The following is a 13,046-nucleotide window of genomic DNA, read 5'->3' as shown; positions in this document are numbered from 1 at the left end:
TATTTGGTTATGCTGAAATATAGTTCACATAGGAACTGAAGGACAAAATTTGATTTTTTCTCTAGCAATCAAGTCATGTTTAGAGTAATGACTTTCAAAAGTGACCAATTAGGACTTTTTTAAAGTATTATTACAAATCCTAGATTAAGAAAAACCACCTCTCAACTTATTAATAAAAACAAAAAGATGTAAAATACATTCATACCGCTTCTCTTTTAAGATTTATATTCATTTCTTCCATATTAGTATCTGCATGTCCATGTACTGATCTACCATGGATATAAAACCCAAAACATTTATGGGATAAAAGAAACACTGATATCTACAAAAAGAAGAAAATAGGAGCAATTAGCAATTCATCTGAAAATCAAGAAAAAATTAAGTTTTTCTTAAAATTGTTCCCCTAAATAATGATGGCTGAATTCTTGGAAAATATATGAAGAGGACAGTAAGGTGATTTTTAAAAATTGATGGAAAGGTGACTGAAGGTATTTTCCAAAAAAGGAAGAAATAAGGCCGATATATGAAAAATTTTCAGGAGGCCTGGTTGAAATATTTCAGGGCATAAGGAATTCTTAATTAAGAAGCTGCAAATAAAAAGAAAAAACTAAGGTAGTTAAGCATTAACTTGTAGCTGATTATTTCTGGAATTAACAACCAGTGGAAAATTAGACTAAAAATCCAATCATACCAAATCACTTTTAAAGCCTCTTTTAATGGACTCATGACCTTTAAAAAGGGAAAAATAACAGTTTCAAAATAAAGTCATAAAGTACTTACATTGCTCATACAGCATAAATCCACAAACTGTCGAATTTTATCTTCTATAAATCTCTCATAAAAGACAGCGAAGAACAAGATCTGAAACATTAAGCCAAGTTCATGCTTATTAGCTCTTAGGTTTTTAATTTTCTTTTATAGTCACAGAGAAGTCTCTTAAAAAGAAAGAGGTTCCAACTGAGAACACAGTGGCACAATGGTTCCCGTGGGATAAAATCCTACTTGTCATTTCCGACTCTGTCAAAGGAAGGAGGATTTTGGAATTGTGTTAAAATTCATTGAGGGAGCTTATTTTGAATTTAAGTAAGTTTTTTATATCATCAAAACAGGACAAACATGGAAGAAGAAAGAAAAGGTATTTTAAAAACTTAGGTTAAACTAATATATTAATGGCCCAATTTATATGTGGTTCTGCAATTTTGCCATTCTCATAAATTCCAAAAGGCACTTGGAAACATTTCTGCTTTTCAAATTAGTCTTCTCTGACATAGTATCACATAAAAAGCATATGCTAAGTATTGCATTTCAGCTACAGATAATGTGGTAAATATTCAAATGGAATGGTTTTAAGAGTTTTATTAGATTTAATAATATTAAAAAGGGAAATTTTATTAAAAAAAAAAAAGTCTGCATCACAAACCTTCCTTCTCAGCTGTGCTTCAGAGAAAGATAATGTTGCCTAACCAGGCCACTTAAAGCTTTCCTCACTGGCTCTGCTGCTCCCTCCTCCTAAGCTCTATTCCCCTCATCTCCATTTTTTCTCTATCTTCCTGCTAATTCCCTTCACAAGACTTTTGTCACAATCTGTGACTTGTTTTTGTTACAGCATATCCATGAGCTCAGCACAGTGCCTGATATAAAATGTACTCAAAGAAAACAATGAATAAATAAAGGAATTTATGGCAGCCAATTACTGAAAATACATATATTATCCCTTTAAAGGCAATATAAAAAACGCAACATTAGAAACTTAAGAATTAAAAGATAACACTTAAAAGTTGAGAAACTGACTTCAGGGGGAAAAAAGAGTGAATAACTAAAACTAAACTTACTATTAGAATCAAGAAGAGTTCAAACAAATTAATGAGACTACAACAGGTTGTTAAAGGAAGTCTTAAGGATACTTGAGGAGTAAACACTGACAACCTTAGAATACTGCCATAGACAGAAATACTTTCCTAACATTTACTAGTAAATGAGATAGTACAGTGAGCAATAAGGGACTAGGTTAGATGGTGGCATCCAAGATCGCTAGCTGCTGCCCCAACAATCATATCATATCCCCTCTCTCCTTAGGAACAGACCCCTCCTTGGAGCGGGGCACACTGCCACCCAGCTGACTCAATGTAGCTAGGGGTGGATATGTGACTGAGTTCTGTTGAATGGCACGTTTGAAAACGCCCTTCCCACTCCCTCCTGCCACTCCATCAGTCATTATGAACCATTAATGAAAGTCCTGAATGGCAGAGCAGAAAGACAGGCTTCTGGGTTCTGATGGCAACACCAAGCCACCATGCCAGGCCTGCACTGCCTCCTTCTGCTCTGCTCTTTTTTATTTCAATCACTACTATTTTGGTTTCTCTGTTATACTTAACCAAATACGAAAAGCTTCAGATGGTATTCCTTTTAATTCTCTACACCCAGCTGAATCTGACATATTCACAAAAACATATGTGTAAAATAAAATATTTCCCTTTATAGGAGCAAAACAAAGTATTTCTTTACTGTTATGCTGGTGACAAACATCAAACCCCATACTCTATTGATCCCATCTTATTTCAAACTCTATGTTGGACTTCCATTACTAATTGGCAAATTATCCCATTCTAGCTTAAGCTCTGTAGTTTCAAGTCTGAACAAGTCTTATCAAATCAAAATAAATATAAATCAAAAAGTCTTACTCTCAGATTACAGAGTATGACCTGGTCTCAACTTTTAAAATAAGCTCTCTTGAAGATATCTTTCAAAATCAACTATTTTAGGGAAATATTAGGAAATTTAACCTGGTCTCTCTAGAGATCCCTTTGTTTGTTAATTTCAAAAGTTAAATAAATTTTTAATCAAGCAAAAAAGTTCTTTCCTTTCATGAGTATGCATGGAAGAGGAAGATGTGCAGACATAATAGTTGTTTTTCCCCCTCCCTCCCTTCTTCCCTTCCCCTTCCTTGCTTCCTTTTAAGCTTTAAGAAGATAAGGGAAGTAACTAAGCATAGAAAAGATACTCTGCTCAAGTGATGGGACTTGAGGCTGGGAAGATCTTTTTTTTTAGTTTCAGACATTTCAATAAGTATTTCAAGGAAAATTTCTGAAGGAGTACTGGTAATTTGAGTGACACTTTATGATATATAAATAAATGTAAACAATAAGCTATGTTTCAAAAGAAAAGAAGACAGGAAGGATGGCTTAGCCCCTGTGTCATTATATATAAACCAAACATGGAGTCCGTCCTATGACCAGAAGGCTGGAGACTCTGAAGGACGCTTCAAGAGCCCCACTATTGATAAGAACATGAACACTGACAGCAGATGGCCTGGGTTCAAATTCCAGTTCTGCCAATTACTAGTTGTAGTGACGCTGGGCAACTGATTCAACCTCCGTGTGCCTCAGTTTCCTCATCTGTAGTATGACAATATTAACAGAATCTACCTTTCAGCAGCATTATAACGATAAATGCCTTTATATGTAAAGCAACTAATTAGTACACTGCCTGGCTTATAATACTATACAGCAATTAGCTATTAACTATTATTATTGTTTTTGACATCTTTCTGCTGTAGAAATCAGGATGTGGTTAGTACTTGAGGGTAATCAGTATGTAAACAGAGCTATAAAAACCGAGGGGGCAGTGTTGCTTAAAAGTATAATCTTGTTACCTGTATAATGCCAATGACTAGCCAAAGAGCAGTAGACACTGCATATCTCAAAATGCGGCTGTAAGGAGCTATGTAGCTAGATGGACTTCTGGAAAGACTAGAGGATGAGTCCATTAGTGCTAAGTTCTTGAATCCCACAACCTGGAGTAAAAAGGAAATAAAATAATCTAAACAGACATTGACAAAGAATACCCCTCTAGAATGAAAATGAGATATGACTTCCTACTCCTTACATTGAAAACCTATGAAATAATAGGTTTGTACAAACAGTAGAAAATCTAGATAAAAATCATTACTATCCAGTATTTTAATTACAAAGTATTTAGTTAGTTCATTTGTATTTTCCTGAATATGACTAAGGGCCAAATATAACCTTAAAATAATACATACCAAGAAAGCAAGGTAACACAAAAATTTCTGTTAAAAGAACAAAACTTTACTCACTGAACTATTAACGAATTAAACTAACAACTAGTATTTCATGAGTATTTAGCATGTGCTAGGCATTCTGTTAAATATATTTTATACTTTAAAAACAGTATTTTGCAAATGTCTTCTAAAGAAGATATCTTCCTTGACTGAAAGAAGACATGGTTAGATGTTTGGTCACCACCATGTTTCCCCCTCTTCAGAGAGTAAATTCTCTGACAAGTTGTATAGTAAAGGAATCTACATTCCTTTACTGAATCCAGTGTTTTTCAAACTTAATTAACTGTAAAACTTCTTTTTCATGTAACACCTTATACTCTTAAAAACTCTACTTTAAATCAACTTGGTTTAAGTATTGCTTGTATAATTTAAAAGTCCTAGAAAATCACAAAATCTTCTCTTAGCTTAAAAAAAAGGGGGGAAAGAGATGGACGTATGTATGGATGGAAGAGAGGGAGGGAGGGAGGCAGGCAGGCAGGCAGGTAGACATGAGTTAATAATTCATATCTAATTTTTTTTTTTTGAGGTATGGGGGGGCCAGGATTGAACCCAGGACCTCGCATGTGCAAAGCCAGTGCTCAGCCACTGAGCCACATCAGCTTCCCTGAGCTGGTTTCATTATCTGGTTTTATTGTTTGTTTGTTTGTTTGTTTTTCAGGAGGCACTGGGAACCAAACCAGGACCTCCCATGTGGGAGGCGTGCACACAACAATTGCTTGAGCCACATCTGCTCCCATATCTAATTTTATTTAAGCAGCCTCTTCCTGAGAAAACCTGTCACCCATATAAACAATTTCCATGTTTCAGTCTTATATTCAGTATTGAATACTTTATTTAATAATTCCAACCAGATCTATGAAATAACTATAAATGAATCATTAGGATATACCCATTCATTCGGTCTTGTTCCATTATAGTCCCTGTTGTTAGCACAGCATGCAGTCCATAGTAGGTGTTTCAATAATAATTTGTTGAAAATTAGTGGCTCTATTGCAGGGGTGAGAATACGAATCACGGCAAGTAGAGAGAGCTTTTACAAAATACAGTTACCTGGGCTCATCTCAGCGCTACTGAATTAAACATAATCTCTAGGGTCGAGCTCAGGCAAGGTATTTTGCCAAAGTTCCCCAGGGATTCTGATACAAGCCAGTAGTTTAAAAGCCACTCCATTTTAATAGCATGATAAAAGTATTTCAACCTTTAGAAAACTCTTCCACTGACACAAAAATTTAACTGAAATTATATTAACATTTATGAGGTACCCATAAGTTGCACACAATTACATGAAATAGCTTATACCTCCAAAAAGAAGAGGACAGTAAGTACTTGAAAGAGCGGATTAATTTTTCTCACAGTCTGAATTTCATTCCATTCATTTGCTACAAAATATGTTCTCCATATGCTTACAGGAACTGTAGCACTTCGTACACCACCCTCACCTGGTCAGGGACATAAAATGAGTAAAAGGCTTTCACCTTCTTTGCTCTGCAAAGGTAGTAAAAGAAATTTGGTACAAATGGTTAGAAGTTACCTTCAACAGCTTTAAGAACCTTTCCTTTAGGTCGCTCCCAGTCAATAAAAAATATGTCTATGGTAATCTGAGATATGAGCTTATGCAAAAATTGCAGAGCCTGAGAATGATAAACAATAAAACACTTGAAAATAATCAGCATTAAGCCTGCTTATGAAAACAATATTGATTCTTTATGAAACAAATATTCTCTAATCACCATAATGTATATTTTTCACAAATGACTTCACATGAAGTTATAATACCATTAGTGGGCCACTGGAAGCTCAAATAACATAGAATCACCAAATTCACAGAATTTTCATACACATATTAATTCTCCATCCCTTCCTCCATCTTTCTTTAAAATAGAGCTATGAAAATGGGAGACATTCCACTTCCTCCTGTCACAGGGGGTTCCTGGCAAGTTGGCTCTCTTTCCCAAAGTTTCCAGAAGCACACTCTGTTTTCTAGATCATCTAACATTCTTTATAAGTAAAGGCATTGTTCAGCTGTAATTGGCTTGTTGTAAGTAAAGTTTTCAGATACTTTAATTGTCTTTTTTTCCAACTCTAGTATTAAGATTTCTGATTTTAAAAAACGTTTTGTTGAAAAACATCATTTTCATTTACAGAAGTAGTAAGCATAAACTGGAGCATTCTTCCAAGTAGATGCATTACTGATCAAAGAATAAAAATCTAAGCAGGGAATGATTCCTTTCCTCAAGGAGCACACCTTTCAGTGAGAGTAGCAGGCACCTCATAATCACAATACAATGAGATGAGTACTAACACAGAAACAAGTAAAGGATTTCAGGCACATTAGGAAGAAGAGGAGGAAAGAAATATGGAGACAGAGAAAAGAGTATCTAAGACTTCAGCACTTTACAATGCATAGTACCTTTTACCCTCAATAAACAGAGACAAATTTCATGCCTGAGGGCATTTTGTCCCCATTGTGAATGCATCATCAGACTATAAAGAAGAGAGTCATACACTGAAATACCATTTTATCAAATTAGCTGTAACTCCTGTTAATCCAAACATATTTATGGCTTTTGGGGAAAAAAATATTTAAGGCAGATTTTCAGAATGAGCTATCTACTATAGATAAAAGTAGATTTTCCATGTAAAATAAAATAATTCATGTTTTCTTTGAAAACGAAAAGTAAATTTTCCATCAAAGATTTTGAAAGAATTTTATTTATGAAGACTTTTAAATTTACTAACAGGCCTTTTAAATTCAATAACTGTCCTTTAAAAACTTACCTTCAAAGCAAAAGCACATCCCACATAAGTAACAAAGCTTTCTTCCTGATTCGGCATTGGTAGCATAACAGAGACAGCCTTCTGGGCCTGTAATAAAAATTACTAGGCGAAAAATGACCATACATGGTTTTCACTAAGCACAATTTGTAACCAAAGAAAGTGTAAAAGAGAGAAGTGGTGATGTACTAAAAAAATATGCACTTAGGGACAGTGAGTTTAGCATTTACTCCAATATTTTTTATCAGAAATGCCCCCAAATAAAAATAGTTCCTTTATAAAGAAAGCTTACGACAGTTACTCAGATACTGGCATTCAGGTTAAATTCAGAAACTCACTTACTTTGAAGAAAATAAGCCAATAAAGACCTGTTCCCACTGTGATGATAAAGAAAACATTGGCCAGATCACCAGCATAGTACATAAAAAATTTCATAACTGTCTGCAATGTAAAAAAAAAAGTGTGTTAGAGCTATTAAAAGTTATTACAAACTTTATTTTAATATACTACACATACACATTTTTAATAGCATGTCAGCCACATAATTTCTCAAACTGAAGCCTTGTTTTATATATTCATGCATCACCCAGTTTTAAACACCAATTGAGACCATCTGCTAAATATCTTTCTGATCCTTATTTTTTGGTCTATCCCCTAAAAAGCTTCTGTCTTATTGAAGACCTCAGTTTACACCACCTAAGACTGTTGGAACTGCTTCCTAATTTTCTCCTACTTTTGAATCCTCCTACCTCAATCTATCCTGCATTCTACCACCAGACTTAGAGTTCCAAAATGTAAATTGGATTATGTTAAAATACACAGCTTCTCACTATCCACAGAATAAAATATAAATTCCTAACCCACACATCCTTCACGACGTGAACCAAAATAAACTTTCTAGCCTCATCTGCCAGTTTAACCACTTACTCAAGGTTTAACCATTCCACACTTCCATCTCAAATATTCTATGGAATGAAATGGGCATTGTTTTATTAAACACTCTTCCCCTCTTCTCTCTAGCATACTCTTGTTAGGTCTGAGGACAGAGACCACGTCTGTCTTTGCTCACCTCTAACCCTCTAGTGCCTCATAAAGTGCTTGGCACTTACACTGTAGGTCCTCAGTGACTAGCTGTTGAATGAACAGGTAACTCAGCTTAAAGTTCACTTCTCTGGGAAGCCTTTCTTGACTATCTCAAACAGTAAGCAGAGCTCCCTCCTCTGATTCCTTAGCACATGAGTTTTGGAGTCAGGAAGATAGCCTGGCATGAACAAATGACTGTAGCCTTTCTCAGGTTCTTCAGTAGTGAAATGAAGACGATACCTCATATCAGGTTTTTATAAAAATTAAATGACTAGAAATACATGCTTTATTCAGTTCTATGTACTTGGACTGACTTACAATGTTAAAACACCAGTTTCATCTAGTGAGCTGCGAAACACTGTGATGTTCAGTTTCAAAAACTAAGTGAAATACAGGCTTCATTAATGTCTGCCTCAAATTCACCTTGTATAAAATGTGAAAAAATGCCTAACTTTGTAGGGCTATTATGAGGATAACCTTTAAACCTTTAAAAAGTATCTGGCACATAGTAAACAGTCAATAAATGTCTGGGGAAAAATAAAACAAGAACAGACATAAGGAAAGATTAAATGAGTAGTAAAATTATAATGCTAATAGAGTAAAATGTGGGAGACCATCTTTGTGATCTTGGGATAGGTAAGGTCCTTGAGTTTAGGATACTCAAACAGTATCCTAAAAGCATAAGCCATACATTAAAAAATATTCAGATGTGACAATATTAAAATAAAGAATTTATGGGAAGCAGACTTGGCCCAGTGGATAGGGTGTCTGCCTACCACATGGGAGGTCCATGGTTCAAACCCCGGGGCCTCCTTGACCGGTGTGGAGCTGGCCCATGCACAGTGCTGATGGGCGCAAGGAGTGTCGTGTCACGCAGGCGTGTCCCCCACATAGAGGAGCCCCACATCCAAGGAGTGCGCCCCATAAGGAGAGCAGCCCAGCGCAAAAGAAAGTGCAGCCCACCTAGGAATGGTGCCACACACACAGAGAGCTAACGTAGCAAGATGATGCAACAAAAAGAAACAAAGATTCCCATGCTGCTGACAACAACAGAAGCGGACAAAAAGAAAAACGCGCAGCAAATGGACACAGAGAACAGACAACTGAGATGGGGAGGGGGGAAGGGGAGAGAAATAAATAAAATAAATCTTTAAAAAAATTAAAATTAAAATAAAGAATTTATGATGAACAAAGGATCACACAGATTAAAAAAAATAACAGATAGGTACACATATTTGGAGAAAGATATTTCAACATCAAAAACCAAAAGGAAATTCATATTTAGAATTTACAAGGAACTCCCTCAAATAAACAAGAAAAACTAGAAAGCTAACAGAAAAATGGGTAAGGATATAAACAAGTAGTTCACAGAAGTAGACACCTAAATGATTAATATATATATAAAGAGTATCAGAGAAATGAAAAGCAAATCTACAATTAGATACTAATTTGTATCATCAGATTGACAAAAAGCTGGAAAAGTATCAAGTGTAAGTAAGGATATATGGAAACAAGGACAGCGCTGCTGGTGGGAGTGTGGACTGGTCTACAGCAGTGTATGGGGGAAAGAGGTATGAATATACCCCATTACCTAGCAATACCTCTACTACTTATATACCTCAGAGAAGCTCAAGGCACCTTTCTTACCCATCTTCTCACTGCATCTTTTGAGAAGGATACAGAGTAATTCAAAGATAAAAGTATATTTAAGAAGTCTTAAGGTCATACCTGCAAATCAATCATGGGACTCCCGATGCGCCTCTTCCACCCTGCTGTCTTCAAGAGAGACAATAAAACAGCAAGCCCACCCAACACACCCAAAGCAATCTAAAAAAAAAAAGAACATTTTAGAATTTATATAATTTCTCTCATAAATGTTCAAAAATACTATAAATAGAAAGTAAGGAAGTATTCAAAATATAATGGGAGCCATGTTGAAAGGACATGTGAGCCAAGTTAAAGGAACTCCCAATGGTCAAATCTGGAACAACATGAGCAAAAAAATAGAGAGTAATGGATTATAATCACTAAGGGAAAAAAAAATCCACAAGGCTACTGATTTAAATAAACAGTTGAAAAGATAAATAAAGGAGCGGGGACATCTCCTGAAAGTAGAATTCCAATTAAAAAATATATAGGCGGGGAGCAGCTGTAGCTCAATGGTTGAGTGCCTGCTTCCTATGTACGAGGTCCTGGGTTCAATCTCCGGTACCTCCTTTATATATATATATATACAATAATGGAAAAAGAAAATCACTATAAGGTAAATATCTCAGTAGTATTTTTTGTGGTCAAGAATTATCAATGGATGCTAAAGTTACAGACCAAAGGAATGATGAAAAACAGAATATCTGCATAATCTCAAAGTATGTCCCCACAAGATACTTAGTAATTTTAAGGGGGACAATATAGTGGACAAATCTGCAGACACCATCTTATCCATGAGTTCAAAGTTAACACCACTGATAAGGTATACTTACATCATGTACCTCCTAATACGATGCATTGAGAAGGTCACAGCATCACTTCTACGGTATCTTTGCTAAAACTACACGAACTCAAACTATCATAGGAAAATATCAGGCAAACCCAAGATGAAGGTCATTTCATAAAATAATTGACCAGTATTCTTCAAAAGAAGTCGTGACAGAACAAGAAAGATACTGTTTGTCACAGACTGGAGGACACTAAAGAGACAGGACAGAAAAAAGTAATGTGGGATTCTGGGTTGAGTTATAAAACAGGAAAAAGGATGATAATGGAAAAATGGTGAAATTTAAATAGATTAGTTAATGGACATATCAATATTAACTTACTGATTGTGATCATTATGCTATAGCTATTTAAGACATTAACATTAGGGAAGACTGGGTGAATGTTATTTGGGAAATTTCTGTACTTATTTTCACAACTTTCATGCACATCTAAAATTTGATTGTTTTTAAATTACAAAATACACTGTAAATATTTTAACAGGTTAAAGTAAACTTACATCTGTCTGGACATGTGCATCTCCTTGATTCATTTCATAGTTGACAGAGAAAGAAACCTAATATTTTTAAAAAAAGCAAATTAGCCATACTGAAATTATATAACACAAACATGTTATATATAGAGAGAGATCTATATATACATAACATATTTGGTGAGGGAGTTAGAGGACTTGTGGGAAGATGGCAAGTAGGAAGTACCAGGAATTAGTCCCTCCACCAGAACAACTATTAAAAAGGCAGGAATTGTCTGAATCAACTGTTTTAAAACTCTGGAGTCCAGGTGAACACAGCAGTAGCTAGGAGAAGAGCAGGACGTGGAGGCTGGTAAATTGGGATAGATACCAGTGAACTGCTCTCTCTGTGCAGTGGTTACCATTGTCCATCCCCTACTCTCACAGTAGGCAACAGAGGAGTCCAGGCCCTGGCATAGCTTGCTAGTACCAGAAAGAACACAAAACCTAGTTTCCCAAGATTGGGGGAAAAAGGGGATGTGGTCCAACTGCTGACCATTACTTTTTTTTTTTTTTTTTTTTTTTTTTTGAGGTACTGGGAGCCAGGGATTTAACCCAGGACCTCATATGTGGGAAGCTGGCATTCAACCATTGAGCCACATCAGCTCCCCTGAGTTGGTTTATTCGTTTGCTTTGCTTGTTTGTTCGTTTGTTTTTGAGGAGGCACTGGGAACCAAACCCAGGACCTCCCATGTGGGAAGCAGGTACTCAACCACTTGAGCCACATCTGCTCCCCTGATCATTGATTTTAATTAGCTATTTCAGATTGCTGGAGGCCCCGTACTGAAGGTGGCCATTATTCCAACCCACCTGGACTAAGGTTGCGGCAGAGACTTAAAGAAGGAACATTTCTTCAGAGCTGCAGAGGACAGCATTGGCTGGGCAGGGGCCAAGTCAAGCCAGTGCAACTTTGGGAACTGTAGACAAAGCTCCTGGTGTCTTTCTTGCCCCTCTCAAGGGCAGTTTAGAGCAGGCAAGCACTCCCTTTGTGTGTCCCCAGCCTGATTCTGGCTGGGTAAGACTGACTTGGGAAATCCCTCTCAGTTGGGAGTCTCCCCTACCAGAATTTGCCCTCCAGGCAAAAAAGCAGCTTGAGACAATGAAAGCAATCTAAGAAACAAATTAGGTGTGTAGCCTGGGAAAAGGGCTTGCCTGCTTTAAATTCTGCAGGTAGAACACCTGTGAGAGGGAAAAGGTCTATATCTTGCATTAGTGAGGGTATTTAAACTTCTGTAAAGAGGGGAACTCAAAGGCCACTAACAAGTAGAAGCCCAGAACAACACACAGGCTCAGGAAAGACAGGGAAGACCATGTACTTCGTATTTGCCTTGGGCTGACCTTCCTAATAGGAGAGCTAAACTCTGAAGGAGAGCACCAGTCAACATAAAGCCAATTTGGAAAGATGGTGAAATGTGTTTTTTTTTTAAGTTGGCTTGGTTTTATTACCTCCTGACATTCAAGAAAACCTGTCATACAACCAGGTAATTAAAAACTCAAGAAATACGTATGAAGATGTAATTTGTAACTATACAAAAAAGGTGGGGAACAAAAGGGTATATGAACAGTGTATGTGTATGCTATTGAAGTGAAGTTGGTATTAAATCAAATATGGCTATTATATATTTAGGATATTAAATTATAACCACATGGTAACCACAAGGAAAATATATGAAAAACATATCCAGAAAGAAATGAGAAGGGACTCAATATGGTATAATATAAAAAATTAAATACATATATGAAAGTAACTATTAAAGAAACTGAAAGACAAAAATGGTATAAGACTTAAAAAGAAAAAAATGGCAGAAGAAAGTCCTACATTATCAGTAGTTACTTTAAATGTAAATGGATTAACTCCCTAGTCAAAAGGCAGAGATTGGCAGAATGGATAAAAAAAGTATCATTCAACTATATACTGTTTACAGAAGACTCACATTAAATTTGAATACTAAGTAGCTGGAAAGCAAAAGGTTGGAAAAAATAAACCATGCAAGTAGTAAGTAAAAGAGAGCTGGCATAACTATAATAATACCAGATAAAAGAGAATTTAGGACAAAAACTATTATGAGGGACAAAGATGGTCATTATGTACTGATAAAGGGG

The 13,046-nt window shown here is 36.0% G+C and overlaps 1 protein-coding gene across 4 annotated transcripts in view; it reads right to left on the bottom strand.

Moving 5' to 3' along the window:
* Positions 1-13,046, bottom strand: part of TMEM67 (transmembrane protein 67) — an 84,275-nt gene that overhangs the window by 22,212 nt on the left and 49,017 nt on the right. For all 4 annotated transcript variants that reach the window (XR_009180461.2, XR_011645649.1, XM_058275721.1 and 1 more), the window contains 9 exons: positions 10,932-10,988; positions 9,668-9,766; positions 7,199-7,297; positions 6,860-6,946; positions 5,613-5,712; positions 5,381-5,520; positions 3,653-3,793; positions 781-861; positions 206-322 (listed from right to left, as the gene is read on the bottom strand). Coding sequence is in view for 2 of the 4 variants with exons in the window: in XM_058275721.1 (XP_058131704.1) it covers positions 206-322; positions 781-861; positions 3,653-3,793; positions 5,381-5,520; positions 5,613-5,712; positions 6,860-6,946; positions 7,199-7,297; positions 9,668-9,766; positions 10,932-10,988 (921 nt within the window). In the remaining 2 variants the exon portion in view is untranslated. The remainder of the gene's footprint in view (positions 1-205; positions 323-780; positions 862-3,652; positions 3,794-5,380; positions 5,521-5,612; positions 5,713-6,859; positions 6,947-7,198; positions 7,298-9,667; positions 9,767-10,931; positions 10,989-13,046) is intronic.

Source organism: Dasypus novemcinctus, chromosome 14 (genome assembly GCF_030445035.2).
Source record: "Dasypus novemcinctus isolate mDasNov1 chromosome 14, mDasNov1.1.hap2, whole genome shotgun sequence".
NCBI classification, from domain to species: Eukaryota; Metazoa; Chordata; class Mammalia; order Cingulata; family Dasypodidae; genus Dasypus; species Dasypus novemcinctus.
The sequence above is the reverse complement of the archived record's forward strand: the minus strand, read 5'-3'. Positions and strand labels throughout refer to the sequence as shown.